We start from the raw sequence: 16,303 nt of genomic DNA, 5'->3' as shown, positions 1-16,303 counted from the left end.
TGTAGAAAACCAGGTCATTCCAAAGGGTTCACATACTTTTTCTTGCCAATGTAAAACGTAAATGACTGTAGTTTGTCGTAGGCAATGCTGACCAAGTGTTAATAAATCCTAAATCTGACTTTCTCTAAAAATGGTTGGATGAGACCACTTAGCGTCTTATGAGCGTCCCAAAGAAACAAGATGTGAAGGTTCCAACGTAAAAGACATCTATGACACACTCCTTACCAGAGTGACTCCTACCACCATGAAACGAAAAAAACGTAAACCATACAGGAAAAACCACCAACTGAAGCGTTGAGTGTTACAAGTAAGAAGAAAAGAGTAAGATCAGCAGAGGGTCAACAGGCCACAAACGGAAAGTGTCAAACGCCAGAGAAAGACAAGAATAACTGTTGGTTGTCACCCCTGCTGAGGGAAAATCATTCCCTTACCTGTCCCTGTTTCTTGTCCCTCAGTCAGTGTAAAGACATTTTAGCACACAACTGCTGTGGGTTCAGATGTTTCTGGTCACAGTAATCAGATTAGCCTTATGCTGACTTGACATAAGTGGACAGCATGATTGCTGGTTTGTATTGAGATGATGTATGAGATGACTGGGAACCCAACAGAATTCAATACAGCACGGTCCAGTAATTACCACTTGTGGCTGCAGAGGCCAGTGCTCAGCATAAGTTACATAGTACAGTTACATAAGTTTTTTTTTTTTTTTTTATGTTAAAACTCCCCAACTATGTCAACACTAAGCTACCTTTGAACTTACACAAAGCTGGTGCAGCAGCCTGCAGGACAGCTATAACAGAGCCGTGACGCTCAGTAATCATGAGCATGACATTTCTGTGGTGCTTGAAATTTGTAAAAAATTACAACTGCAAGTCAAGTTTTATATTTTTATATATTGTTTTTGTCTTTGCATTTACAAATAGAGTTGAGCTGTAATTGCATCATTTTCAGTTGCACCACTTTTCTTTTCTTTTTTTTTTTTTTGTTTTACTTCTCTGATTTCCATTCTGCCTTTTCCTTTCACTCTATACTGCAATGACCCAGTTCGCCTCTGGGATGATTAAAGATTCATAACGTCTTATTAGAAGTGATATTTGGTGGCCATATGCCTGGCTACTTACTGCCGATGTGGAGGAAGATGGTGTCACGCCTCTCTCCGTGCGGGTTCTGAAAGCAGCTGTAGAGTCCGTTGTGGCCCAGGTTCACTTCGGTCAGGATCAGTCTGGGACCTTCTAGACGGTGCTGGGCCCTCACGTCCGTCCCGTTCACCTTCCATGACACCGATGCGTCATTGTCTAGGGAGCCGCACTGCATGGTAACATCGCTGCCCATTCGCTCATACTGGTTCCTAGCAACTGGAAGGAGACAGAGGCAAAGACTAAGTGTTAGTGATATCAGCAACTACTAACAAGTGAAATACCTGGCTTGTAGCTACTGGAGGAAGAAAATAAAAGCCTTTATAAGTATATAAGCATATGCAACAAGCATATATATTGTGTGTGGGGACATTCCTGCTAAATCTGTCACACTTGTTCCTAGCAACAAGAAACAGCCAGAAGCAAAGGGAGATTTCTGGCCGATATAATAAAATGAATATTCAGATTTGGAAACATTATTAATTGCATTATTTATTACTGCCTAGCTATAGATATGGCTTAGCCACTGATTTGTATCTGCAGCAACAGACCAATGGGAGAAATATTTTTACAATGTTTGTACAGTATCTAATACAGTTGATGTAATTTTTCTCTTTAGATATTGTAAATCCTTTGTAGCGAGGGAAGGATGGGAAAACAAAGTCGCGTTTTGTTCCACACAAAGAGCCAGATCTTGCTTCACCCGAGACCTAGGGGAAAGAGGCACTGGAGGAAAAAATGTTCTTTTCACTGTGGAGAGTTTTGCAAAAGTTTCTTCAGACTTGTGTTTTCTGTGTTGCCTTTATCCTAGTGTCAACTACCTCACTGCCTTTTGTCCATAGGTTTAGGAAAGTTGTGGGGGCCGTGACCCCGAGGGTTAAGGGATATACGCAAGCCTTATGGGAGTTTTAGCCGGGACACCAGGGTTAGCAGCCTTGCTCTGTTGATAAGTCCCATGGGACCTGTCATGACCACACTGAGTGAAGACCTCAGATTAACACTTAAACACAGTGGATCAACAGCACAACAAGACACAACAATAAAATATTGATCCCCATCTTAGGAAAAGCCCTCGTCTATGAAGAAAGGAAGGAGAAAAAATGTCTCCACTGACCTAGGATCAAATGTTGTCAAGATCCCTGTCTTGCTCTGATGTCTCCCTCCCTGTCTTTCTCTTTGTCTGCGTGTCCCCTCCCCTCCTTTCTCTCTCACCACAATGCCTCTCATTTAGCCGTTTTTCACTTGAGCTAGCTTCCTTCACCCGATCTCCTCACACGTGCCTCTTAACGCAGCCGATACAGATGTCAACCTAGTGTTTCATGTATATTTCATGTCCCATAACAGAGCCATCTATATTTAATGGGACAAGATGCCTGTCCCCATTAACATTAACCTGACACTGTTTGTTCTCTCTGTGTTCCTCTCTGTCTGTCTTTCACTCCCCCTTCAACCTCCCCCAGCCCTTTGCTCTCCGCATGTCTCATACATGCCATCTCTCTCTCTTTCTCTGTAATCACTCGGTCGTCCTCTCCCCTCTGTCCACCCCCATCATCTCCATGTTACTGCTACTCCCAGTTTTCCTGAGTCCAAGTAAATGCGCTTCCGTTTGCATGTCAGTGGCAAGAAATGCCATTTTTTTCCTTTGATCTCTTCCCCTGTCAAGTTACTTTGAGCAGATGTGTGATGTTATTTACATAAAAAAAAAAAAACGCCCTTGTGCTTTGTATGGCAAATGCAGAATGAGCGGAGAAGAGCAGATACAGATACTTTCCTGCTGTTGTAAGTCGGTGAACACGGATGCCATTAACGACCAGTGCATAATGCTTCGGGACATGCTGTATCATTTGAAACTTTAATAACTTAGAAAAAACCCTGCCTATCCCTTCCACTGCCTTTAGGTGGCATTAAGCTGTTATCAAAGTAGGAGAGTGAAATCATAATCCTCTTCCGACTGATGTCATCAGAAAAGGGTAGGTACAAGTAAAAAAAAAAAAAAAAAAAATGAGGAGGAGCACACCCCATAAAATATTTTGCTGATATGACCTTTTTGCAGCTTTTTTTTTTTTGCGAATGTCCTTGAGAGTCTCCACACAGCGCTGATTCCTTGACCTCCCCTCTTGCCCTCCCCCCCTCCTCCTCCTTTGCTGCCACATTCCGTCCTTCTTATCTTCTCAGGTTACATCGCTCTTTTCTCTACCTCTGTCCTCTCCAATATCCATTCATCTCCACAGCCTCTGCTTCTCCTCCATCTCTCTCCGCTCCACTCCTGTCCCTTCTCTCAAAACAAACTTCTCGCTCTCCTCCTCCTCCTCACTCTCTGACAGTCAGTCTCTATACCTCTCGTCCTCCACCCCTGTCTCCTCGCTTCCCTCCCTGCCATCTGCCTCTATCCACATCCTGCTTTGAACTTTATATTCTCACGCTCTCATCTTTCTCATCACCTCTCCCTCATTTACCTCCGCCTGTCTTCAGTGCTGACCTGTTATGGCAATAGTTTTCATTAACTATGTGCAAAATGTTCCACAGTGACATTTACTGCAAATGTGAGCTGAGGCCAACTCTTGTTGATTCTGATGGGTTTAAATTATTCAGACAACCCAGAACATTTCATTTCACCTGCCTTTCTCCTGTACTGGCAAAGTGCAAATAGAGTGTGAGGATGTACCTAATATTAGCAGTTGGACATGTATGTGATGGGTAGTGAGTTCCTGCGTGTCATTGGCTTGCAGGTGTCAACAAAAGAAAAAAAGCACAATGTACTGTATTCAACATATTCTAATGTGATTTACCAAAGCAAGAATTTTGCTGCTTGATGCTTCCCATCATATTCTAATTCGTTTGAGTTAAAATAACTTCAAACAAACCCTGATTATGATTTGAAAACAGCTACATAATAATGCAGCCCCAAGGTGTCCTGATGGAGTGCTTTGTGTTTTATTACTCCCTTAAAAGTTTTTCTATATCTTTGAACAACATGACAGTTCATCTCTCTTTCAATACTCTCCAAACCCCCCCCCCCAAGCCTTGAGCTGAGTCGATGCTATTGAAGATGTGAGCGTAGATTACAAATGCACACTTTCATTTTTAACGCTGCTCCCCTAAAAAACAGATGGGTACTGTAGTTCTTAGCAAACATTACACAAAGAGGAGTAAACAGGAGCATTTGTTTGGGACCATTTCAGTCGTGGACTGATACATATTTGCGAAACATTTAAGGCAAAGAAACTGTGAGAATGTGGGTCTGACTTAGAATAAACTGCAGCGTTTGTGTTCGTGGTAATGGAGGAACATCGCCCAGTTAAAACGATGTAGCTCAGTGATGTATGTTTAATAGTTTTCTTTGCACAACAATATAGGTGTATGGCACAGAGGAATAGGCTTTATCGGGCCAAGGCTGCACAGGAAATTCTTGATGTGATTAATTCATTGTTGGTTTTGGTCTTTTCCGTGTGATCTGTTCACAACAAGAAAAATAAAGAATGTCTTAAAAGCTTTAAAGAATTCTAATGATCTAAATACCAATTTCTGTCACTGTTTTCATTAAGGTTCAGACAGGTCATTTGTGATTCTATGTTCAGGCACGACTACTCTCTGCTGTAGCAATCACTCGCTGTTACCTTTTGTCTTTGCCTTTGTCTGCCCCGCTGTAAGTTATTCTCACTGTCTGTGCTTCCCTTATCTCGTTCTCCACCTCTCTGCTCACCTTCCCCTCTCCACTCTCCATCACTCTCTCTCTCTCTCTCTCTCTCTCCCTCTCACCTCATAGTTGCTCCCTCACAGCCGAACTTCAGCATTGATCTGCAGTGTATCGCTGATCCTGAGTATTCTGCGCACATGCCACACATACATAATACACCTTATAGCAACACAAGCCAAAGGAAAATCATTTTTAAAAAAACACACTTGTGAGTACACTCATGTACTCACTCGCACATATATGCACAGGCTATCACACGTAATGTCCTCATGCCTCATCACCATACAGACACGCAGGCCTAATAACCATAATGACATTCAGCTCAAGTGCTATTGATCCCTTGGTAATAGACAGTCTATTGGATGCAGCATTAGAGCAGTGTTATTCCAAAACCAAATGAGAACTAAAACCATCAATGTCCTTCAAAAAGCTTAAATTTGACTATTTATACTCATTACTCTGCTTATGTATATTGATGCGAGCTGACAGGGCCCTTCAGGAATAAACCTCCTATGAACCAGCAGTTCAAATAATTCAAGTTATTTTCAAATTTAGACAAGTTTTCTGTGCCACAGTAAAGAGGAAGTCAAGTGAGTGATACCGGTGATGGAATAACAATGAAAAACACGAGATAAACAATGACAACAACAAAAAAAATAAACACGTTGCAACTTAATATAATTTTTTATCTGATGTCAATCAAATCTAAGCCACTACGATCAGTGTGAAACATGCTCACAGGGTCCTTGTTTTCTACTACTGGTGCAACATCGAAATGCAAAGGCATGCTACAAACATGTAGAACATGTTTGTTTATTTTAATCACAATGTGTCAGAGTAAACTATTATTTGAATTTGTGCACTTTTCTTTTTTCACATCACTGTCGTTTAATTGTGTTATGTGGTATTTCTTACCTCCCACAACACACATGAACAGTCAATGATAAATATATAAGTGGTACCTCAAAATTAATCATGAGGGGTATCAAATGTACAACTCATGCACTCCTGCAGTCTCAGTAGTGCAAACTCATGCTGCACTTGCTGTTCATACACACAGAAGCTTCATTTAAAATTAAATTTGCAGTGTCAAGAAAATATCAGTTATGTCATGTCTGCAATAGAAGTGGTGAAACAAACAGTTTTGTATTGTTATATATTATGTATAATAATAAGGACCACGAGGGAAAGTTGAGCATGGAGCGCTGAGAGTATCTTAATTCTTATGCAGCCTTGTGATGTTTTCCCAGAGCAGTGCATTACCATAAAGAGCCAACATGATGTTATGTTGTGAGGTCACTGGTGCTAAGACCTGCAGGACAAGCTAAGACAAGCACACATCTCTATCTAGGGGCTATTTAAAGAATGATGAATACACATTCATACGCACATGGACACAAACTCCCCCCGGGAATGAACTGCAAACATAGATTCATGGGCTGTTTACTAAAGTGATGAGCTACACACACACACACACTGCGCATACTGTACATGCCAAAAGTCAAACATCACATTTGTGAACATTAACACATGAATGCATACCCATAGGAATATACACACTTTTTAAGTTCATATACCTACAGTATACTGTACAGCATATTTACAGCGAATGACAAAAACATAAACACACTGTAATTGTTTACACTTGTGAGGCACACACACACACACACACACACACACACACACACACACACACACACACACACAAACACACAGTTCAAACCTCATCCAGTGACCCAAAAATCAGCTTTTCCCAGTTAATTGGGGACAAGCCGTCCCCAATTAACTGGTCTTTAGTCTGAAATTTGTCCCCAAAGGTAGCCTATGACAGAAAGACACACACACGCACACACACACCTACACAAAGCAATGCTAGTCAGAAGGACATATTTAGGTGGGTGGTATTCTAAGTGCATGTGTTAGACATACAGTACCAGTGAAGGTCAAGATAAGAACCATCGGAGTCAAGACCACTGGAAGTGAGATATACAACATATGGAGAGTTGGTGGTAGAGAAACAGGAAGAGAAAAAGAGGAAAAGAAAAAGTGGAGAAGGTTAAAGAATGAAGACAAAATGAAGAAAATGGTTTAAAACCAAGGGGCAGGCTGTGAGATGCAGTGAAAATAAGTCCAGCGAGACGGAGACACAGAGAATCAGTGCTGTGTTGTCTGCTTTATATAATCAGAAGGACACTGGTAAATTCATGTCTTCATCCTTTGCACCTTGATTAACTGTAATTCAACCAGAAAGATCAATTAAGGTCAAATTATCGTTAGCAGACCTATCAGAGAGGATATTCATGAGCACAAGTAGCTCCGCTGTTTGATGAGCTGATTAAACACTGCTAGAATTACCTGTTCAAACATCAAGTGCCATCGAGCAGCAGGACATTGTTATACCTTCCCACTGCAGCATCATCAACTGTCTATTGATGAAGTGAGGACATTGACTCGGAGGAAGATGCCAGCGTAAGGCTCACTGAACTGACAGAAAGGCTTCAAATAATGTGACATGCCTATAATTTAGGGTTAACTGGCTCAACAACACATGCATGAATGCTTTAAAAAAAAAAACTAAAAAAAAACCCCCGCCTCAGCAACACTCTTCCCACGACATTAGTGGAAGAAATACACTTTTAACACCAAATTATGGCTTTTATGTAACATGAAAACAAAACTGCCATCAAAACGTGAATAGGCTACTATTTCCAGCGAAAATATATTTACATCAATCTCGTAAATAACATATCATAATAGAACCGGTTGAAGGGCTTGACAAATGAATAATAGGTTTAAAAAAAAAAATGCATGTAAATTGTGCTGTTATCAATTCCAACACCACACAACACAATCACTGACTCATGCACGGCCGTGTCTATTTTGGATGACATTCACTATGAATAATAACATAGATTAAATTATTTTAAATTAAAATGAAATATTTCTTGAGCAGAAAAATAGTTTGTTTTATTCTTGCAGCCCTGAGTGTGCAGGTCTTTCTCTCTGGCTGCAGGTATAACCTCATAACCTCCACCGATCAGAGTCCACCAGTCGTTTCTATGGAGCCTGAGAGGCAAAACATGGGGCAAAAACACTGTTTCTAAATTTTGACTGTAGCTGTAACTGCCTTATAACACACTTAAGCGGGACCTAGGTGAACATTTTTCTCTACTGGAAGATTCTGTTCAGAGAGAGTTAAGTGACTAAATTCAACTGAAATCTGAAAAGCGAGGGAGACAAAAACAGGATTTTGAAGCCATTGCTGTGACTTGTTAGTGGTATGCTATCACTTACTAACCAGGACATCTTTACATTAGAGACTACTGTGGAAAAACAGTGGACTTTATTGAGTCATCCTTAATTCTAATTTTTTTTTTTTTTTACAGTTGTGTAACTGTCCTCCTTCTCGTGATTTCAAATAAACTAAAACTTTAGAGAAAACTGCTGTGTTTTTATAGCAGTCATATGGATTGTTTCGAAAGGCACAGACAAAACCATCTTGTATAAACGGCGGTCCTGGTTCAGAAACATACATATGGGTCATTTTGGGAAATCAATAGCACATAGCCTTTTATGTTCTTATGGCACGAGGGCTTGTTTTTCCGTCTGTCACCGCTGTTTGACTGGTTTCACAAATAGCGTATACCCTCTGGAAAAAGAACATAGTGTTTCATCAGAGATCAAACTTTAAAGTCTACCAATGTTAGCTTGCAAAATGACTATTTCAACAACCACCTCTCTACAAGTTGTCACATTTTTAAAATTGTGGGAGAACATAACATTTGCAATCACATGCACTCTCTGCAGAAAGCTCCATTTGAATTTCACTCTGGGTTGGTGGAAAGGTAAAATGTGGATCGTCTACGTTGGTGCACACGCACGCACCCACACACTCACGCACTTGCACAGCTAAACAGGTTGACATTCACACAGCCTCAGATAGGTATGTGCAGATATGCATCTAGCACCTACACAGCCCATAAAACAAACACACCCTCTCGACTAGATTAGAACACTGTTGAATTTAGATTGTGGAGAACCAGCTGTGTGAACCTACGTGTGCATGCATACGTTTCAATTTACACAATATCTGATCCTCGCATGTACGAAAGATTGGCTCTATCATTCTGCATCTATGACTTCACTTGTCTGCGCATGCATGCATGTGTGTGTTTTAAAGCGTGCGTCTGTCTGAGTAACTGGCTGTAAGTTATGATCCGACTCCGCAGCAGCGGCGTGAAATGGAATTGAGGTTCAGCGCTGGCATTCTGATTTACCATCTCAAAACGTTATACTCCCCCCGTGCGACCTCACATGTGTGTTTCAGTGGGATTGTGCGCGCACCCGTGTGTGTGTGTGTGTGTGTGTGAGAGAGTTTATTCTGTGACAATGTGCAGTTCTCCATGTGCGTGTATAGCCCTCCTTGCGGATTCATTGGCATGTACATATCTGACCGTGTCGCTTTCCAGCCGGGCTGTAACTCACAAGAACATTTATCAGCGAATCGCATTTGTATGCCTAAGGGGAGCCGTGCCTTTTGAAAGTCCAACAGTAAAATATTGGATTGGCTGACACACAGAGATAGAGCCCAGGAGAATTATCAGTTTAGGTTTAGAAGATCACATTTTTTCACTCTATGGCTGCAAAGCTGCCTGGAGAGAGTTTTTTCTTCTTCTTCTGTTTTCATTTTAAATTGAACATTGAAATTGAAAACTTTAATTTTATCCTCTATTCGATGGTCTTTATTTTCTTTTTTCTGTTATATATATATATAAAATACAGAAGCACAATGTCTGTGCTGACCTTTTTCACCTTTTCTTAGGTATACATTTCAGACACAAAGTTTTCAGCTTTCAAATTGATTGGTTAACAAATAATCCATTCCACAAGTAATTTCAGACTTCTGGGATATTGTCTCAACATTAGCAGATAAATATTACCACAGAAAAACACTAGAATTAGTGCGTAGCAGCTGTATATTATTTTAATCCTTTTAAAATGAATATTTAGTATTTCACTTGAGTTCATGTCAGTTATTTCAGAAGTGCTACCGCAAGGTTAGGTCAGATAGGTCAGATAAATACTGAATTAGCGTGTTTAGTCAGGACAGGAGGAGTAAGCAGCAGAATCAAATTACTCATGTGATCGCACATGGGTTATTCACACCTGATTGGGCTGTTGCTCAGGGTCTCTAATCCACCATCTCTCCTCCAGCTTTGGCCTTCACTCGTCTTCTCATTGGGCCCTCGAGAACGTGGACGCTAGGCAATCAAAATCGTTTACACGAGCATGCCACCATTATACAGCCTCTCTTTGCAAACAGTGGTGACTAGCTCACTCATCAACTCGACTTTGTTTGAATTTTAATGGCAAAGCTCTGGAGCTGAAATAATAAAATAATCCTGGCAAAAAGTCAAGAAGGTTAGACTTTAATGAAGTGGTTTTAGAAAGGCCAAAGAGAAAATCAAGAAGATCACTGCATAAGGACAATTCGCTCTCTTCCTCATTCACTGTGAGTCATATCAGATTTCTTATTATCACGGACAGGCCCGTGTCGGAAAGAAATGAGAAGAAGAGAAAAGGTCATTTCAAACGTGGAAGCGGTTCTGGATCCCTGTTGACTTTACAACGTGTTTATTTGCGGTGTTATCCTTAAGGTTGCTATCACTGGCTGCAGCCAAGTTGTTTATTTGCTGTGCAAACATGCTACAAATACGTCTTCCTTAAGCTACAGCTGTTTTCTACAGATTGGATCAAACAAACACAGACTCTGTTTTTTGGTCGTGTTTATGTGGAAACGATGAGCCTCAGAGCATTTCCTCCTAATCTGTGTATGTATGGGTGATATTAGGCAAAAGTTAAAATAATCAACAGCTGTTTGTTGTTATCTGGTTACTGTAGTGTTAAGGTTGGAGTTGGGTGATGCTCTGTTGGGAACAGAGGGGAGATGTGTTGACACGTTACAGCAGAAAACGCACGGGTGTAAATATTACAATGAACAATGGCTGAATTCCTTTTCGCTGCTTCAGCGTGAGGGTGCTGGTGTTGTGCACGCTGCTTCGCTATCATGGCTCACTGAGACACTTGAACGGAACAGAGCCACTGTTAATATTATTTGTAACACGTGGTTTTACTGCTGTGACAAGTCGACATGGCAGCTGTCGTTTATCAAAGGGAAAAAAATGCAGCACTGACTAATTTCAACTGGATTTGCTGCTTTTGTCTGTTTTATATCTGTAAAGTGATATTTGACTTTTCTGATAAGATTACAAATATCCTGTTGGGCTTTGAGAAAGACAATTCTATACTTTTTTTTTTTTTTTTGGACATTTTATATTTTAATCATTAATCTGGTAGTTAATGGGGTGTCGAGTGGCGCAGTGGTTTAAGCAGGCGCCCCATATGTAGAGGCTACAGTCCTCGCTGCAGTCGGCCCCGGTTCAAATCCTGCATCGGACGGCTCTTTACTGCATGTCATTCCCCCTCTCTCCGCCTCCCCATTTCCTATCTCTTTATACTGTCTTGTCCAATAAAGGCACAAAAGCCCCCAAAAAATATACTTTAAAAATCTGGTAGTTAATAAACAATGCTATAGGTTAAGCTATAGGTTAATTGATGATGAAAGTAATCATTGGTTGCTGTCCTAGAGGGAAGTGAGGTCTAATTAGGCCAAAACGGGTAACACCTGTGCAGGTGCACCATGGAGATGTGGTGTCTTCTAAGAAATACAAATGGTAAGATGCAATCTAATGAACAGCGCTGAATATTTGCTGCTTCTCTCGCTTTTAAGTCAGTGTAATTTAAATCACAATTAATTATTTTGGACTATCTGTCAAATTCTGTGAAAATGTAACGGGCCATTTTATGGACTAAACAATTAATTAGTTAATCCAAAAGAAATAGGGAGAGATTCTTCCGCAGTGAAAATGATCAGGACTTGCAAGCCCTAGTAATAAAGTTCATAGTATATTGTTACATTTTTGTGCATGAACGTGGAGGTTGAAATGTGTGCATAGGTTTGCCTCCTCAGATGATGATAATTCACACACAGGTAGTGTTTTCTAATCATTTTCTTAGCAGCACACACGATTCTTTTTGTTTTTGTTTTTTCTTGCTCAGTCAGCGTGTGGCAAAGCTGGTTAGGGGTTCCTCAGATTTTTTCTGGAGGTATGACGCAGCAAAATGCTAAATCCCCCTCAGCGATTTAAAGACAGAGATCCGATTAACTGCTGTACGACATAATAAGTATTGGCAATAAAACTGCTGTTGACACTTTCACGGTCGTGCACATATTAATATACACTGATACAGATGCACTGTACTGTAGATGTAGATGTAGTATTTGCTCACAGACGCGCACATACAAGCCACACAGGCATCATTAAGGTAACTTGGATGGAAGTACGCACGAACACGCGCACTTCTGCCCCCACCACACACACACTCTCACACATACACTTCCTCTACAAATATTTTGGAATTAAGTTATCACTTTATCCTCTCCTGTCTCTTTCTTTCCACAGAGAGATTAACATCCACTCTCTCCCTGCTTTTGCCGCCCTTTCATGTGAGCACTGAGCGCAGCTGCAGCTGTGTAAGTGTTTTGTATGTGAGTGTGTGTTTTCTGTGCATGTGCGTGTATGAGTCAGGGCTCCAGCGCTCAATAAAATCCAATTCCTGTTTCCTGCCATCTTTATCTTGGCCCACCGCACATGTAGACATACAGTGTTTTCGCATGTGTGTGTGTGTGTGTGTGTGTGTGTGTTGTGTGTGGTGTGGTGTGTGTATTGTGATCACTGCCCTCATCATCATGGCAGCGGAAGTCACTGGAAAGACAGAGAGATTTGCATGCAACGGGGTTAAAATTGATCTTCACATTTTTAGACGTCTGTGTTATGTGGAGGAAATATGGAAGCGAGGGAGATAAGAGGGAGTGTAAAAGGAGGGAAAGAGAGTGGAGGAAAAGAGAGATGGAGTGGAAGATGAAGAGGAGAGAGCAGTTAGAGGTAAAAGGGGAACAGCGCAGGAGGGGAAAGAATGTTTGAGAGCGAGTAGGGCAGATTAATATTTTCAAGCCGGGATTAGAGAGGTCATGAATGAGGAATGGGAGAGAGATTCCTGAGAGTCAGCTACAGGGAGAAGGAGAGGAGTGGGACAGCTGAATAACACGGCTTTGATCAGAAAACATCCTGTAGGTTTCGCGGGCGGAGAGAGAAAACAGCGAGTGGTGGGAGAGGCGATGACTGCATCCTGCTTCGCTCGTTTGTCTGGACAGGTTTACTCCGACGTTCTATTCTCTGTGTCACTTTTTTCTCATCGCTTAATCATCTCGAGATTACTTGTTAAGGTTTTTAACTTTAACTAAATTCTCATGCGTTGTATTATTTTTTTTCGGTTTTTAAATAATAAAGCATTTCCAGTGCAACGAGTCCTGACTACAATATGCATTATGAAGTTACAGTACTTAACTGCTGACCTTTTCCTATATTGCACCATTGGCTTTTAAATGGTTTCCCATCCAGGTTTTCCATTGCCTCCCACTACGACAGAGACATCTTGCAGAGAGTAGAGTCTTGCTTGACACAGGCAATCCATCAAGGTGAGCATTTTCATCCCAATTATGTTTTGTCGATCAACCAAATATAACATCTAATTTAAGATATTGTTGACCCATAATGATGTTTAGTGATGTCATCTCTAAGCAGACTGACTGCTCAGCATGAAAGCAGACTGCAATTGTTTGGTTTTTTGAGAGGAAAACAAGGAGCCAAGGCATCCTCAGCAGTCAGATATGAATGTTTTCTTAACTCCAACTCGTGATTATTCTGGCGCGTTTCAAAGTGAAATAGAATATGTAAATGTGATTTTTAATTCTTTTTGAAGAAACTAAGCCATAAAAACAAAAAGCTGGAGGACAATATCAGTGGCAGCATCGTAACTCAGAAAAACGCAGTGTGATTGTTTATTATCTGCTTTTCTAATGAATCGTGTTCTAATAATTGTTGTCTGAGTCCCTTTGGAAGACTGTATAATAATGATAATCACACATAAGCCTGCAGAAACCTCCCTCACAGTCCTAATCTTATTGGTTAATAACATGGCTAACATCAACCTAAGCCTTCCCAGAGAGCCAAACTCTGAAGGTCAGGCTAATACCAGGCCGCTCTTTTATTAAACCAAATGAGGGTGGGGGCGTGGGGGTATAAACAAACAGGAACAGTGAGAGTAAAGAGATAAAAGAAAAAGGAGAAAATGTAAGGTGATAGGGAGGATAAAAGTGGAGAATACTAAAGAGAGCGAGAAGGAAGTAACAGCAGAGCAAGAGGAAAGAATTAAAGGGTGTATAAGAGGAGACGTGGAGAAATTTAACAAAGGATGAGACAAAGTGTGAAGTGATACTGTAAGCGGGCAGAAGGGGAGATAGAGGAGGAAAGGTTTCAGAAGAGAGATGAGAGAGGGGGGACAGAGAAATGAACTGCCTTAATTAATGGACTGTAATATATGACAATATTCCTGGGGTCCAAGATATTATCAGCAAAAATTACTGCCTTCATCACCGGGCACATCTTGTGCAAATATCGTGACCTTGACAGAGGACTGAAGAGACAGGAAAATGTGGAAAACTCCTGACGGAACTAAACGTGTCTTGCCGCGAATAAAAAGTTATGATAGCTCCAATTATGAAAGAGGCTGATGAAAAACGTCTTTCTTTTTTTTTTTTTTTTTCATTAAAATCTGCTACAATCAGTCTGCTGCAAGAGCCAGGCCAAGCTCAATAAGGCCTTGCCAAGCTGACTTTACAGATTTTTGACATTATACGCATTGATGTTTTAATTCATTTACAAAATACTTCATACTCCAGTTTTATGAGGAAGAAATATTACTTTAGATATATGTGTAATTGAGTTCAGGCGTGTAACGGATCATTTTGTCACACGCAAATAGCTCTATCTTTACTCAACCATTAAAACTGCCCAGCTATTTGCTTTTAATTTTGTCAATCAATTATACTAAGAGCGTGGTGCCACGATTTAAACGCACAGCAAATCGTCTCACGATGGGCAGGATGTCCAGGCTGCCAGAGAGGTTGCGAGTGTTTGCTGAAGTGTCCTTGAGCGAAAGATGCCAAACCAAATGCAATGATGTTTAAATAATAACGTGCATTACATTCTGATGGAGGCTAACGTGATGCTGGTGAAATTTGAAACACACAGGAAAGTTTAAATGCCGTGGTAGTGCAGAGAAAAGGAAGGAATCTGGGAGGTCGGACGGATGTCTCAGTGGTTGTCTTTGACTCTCTCACTCTCGGTTGTGTCCATTTTTTACTGCTAATAAGTGTTGAGCAGTTTCCTGTTAACCGTGGTTAGATCTGTTCCTAACCAGCTCCAAGATTTCTGTTCTGTAGGTGAATATCACTATGTGGGAAGTGTAAAAGACAAGAACTAAGAATTAAATGTCCCTATTTCAAAACTTTTTGGTGTTCTATTGAAAGTTTTGATATCATAAAGAAGATTTAAAGTTTTAAATACCAATGAATGTAGTTTTAACATCTCTCTCTCAGCTTCTCTCTGGAGCTCTGCACAACATGTCAGTGAACCAATTCAGAAGAGAGGCTCTGAGCCTCTCTTGGGGGCATGGCTGAGAGGGCGACTGTTTTTTTGTGATTGACACTCACAAAGTTACGAAGTCCTGACAGCTCGTCTTAAGGCTCAGTTCTGATACTAGGCTGCTGTACATTCTCTGTTGACTGATCGCTTTGATACTTTCACAGTATTAATGTAGCATCTAGACCCTTTCTAAAGTACATGAAAGTCTACTTCATACAATATGGGACCTTTAAGAGGTATTTCTACCCCATAATAGCTACATGTTCATATATTCGCATGCAGTGAAAAGTATTTTATGTAGTTATTATAAATGGACATCTTGGCAGTGTAAAAGCATAGGGGTTTATTTTCTGTCCTGCTAGCTGAACTCCTGTGTCTGTAGCTTATCAATCATCCATCACTTGGAATGCAATCAGCCTGCGTTCGTCAAGCTGTTGCTCGGCAGCTAAATGGAGCGCGGGCACGGGCTCCACCGCGCAAAGCGGAGCTTCCAGCATTATTTTCATTGTTATTTGAGTCAGCGATCAAAGGACACACGTCCAAGTGGGGACTCGAGGCGTGTTTCCCCGTGTCACAGAGGTTCAGTGAATTCAAGAAAGATTTTTCCGTGGCGTGTGTTTCAGTGTTGGCCGGGTGACTGTTTTCCAAGCACTGGCAGGTACCGGGGACCACACATGAGTAGTCTGAAAGCTGCAATAATTCTGTGTGACTGTGGAAATGCAACAGACACATACAGCAGTGCGATCACAACAAGGCATGTCACTCGCTTTAGACGACAACACTAGAGGCACACAGGCATATAAATCACACTTACATATTTGCATGTCCACCTGCTCATTTGGTTCCCTTGTTTCTTTACATGA

The 16,303-nt window shown here is 41.0% G+C and overlaps 1 protein-coding gene across 2 annotated transcripts in view; it reads right to left on the bottom strand.

Annotated features, from left to right (window-relative positions):
- The window catches only part of cntfr (ciliary neurotrophic factor receptor), a 216,934-nt gene that overhangs the window by 99,681 nt on the left and 100,950 nt on the right, over positions 1-16,303 (bottom strand). For both annotated transcript variants that reach the window (XM_022769536.1, XM_022769535.1), the window contains one exon: positions 1,122-1,355. In XM_022769536.1, coding sequence (XP_022625257.1) covers positions 1,122-1,355 — 234 coding nt within the window. The remainder of the gene's footprint in view (positions 1-1,121; positions 1,356-16,303) is intronic.

The sequence above is a fragment of the Seriola dumerili genome, unplaced genomic scaffold (assembly GCF_002260705.1).
Source record: "Seriola dumerili isolate Sdu_G_001 unplaced genomic scaffold, Sdu_1.0 BDQW01003326.1, whole genome shotgun sequence".
Taxonomy (NCBI): Eukaryota; Metazoa; Chordata; class Actinopteri; order Carangiformes; family Carangidae; genus Seriola; species Seriola dumerili.
Note: the sequence above shows the minus strand (reverse complement) of the source record. Positions and strands in the feature narration are given on the sequence as shown.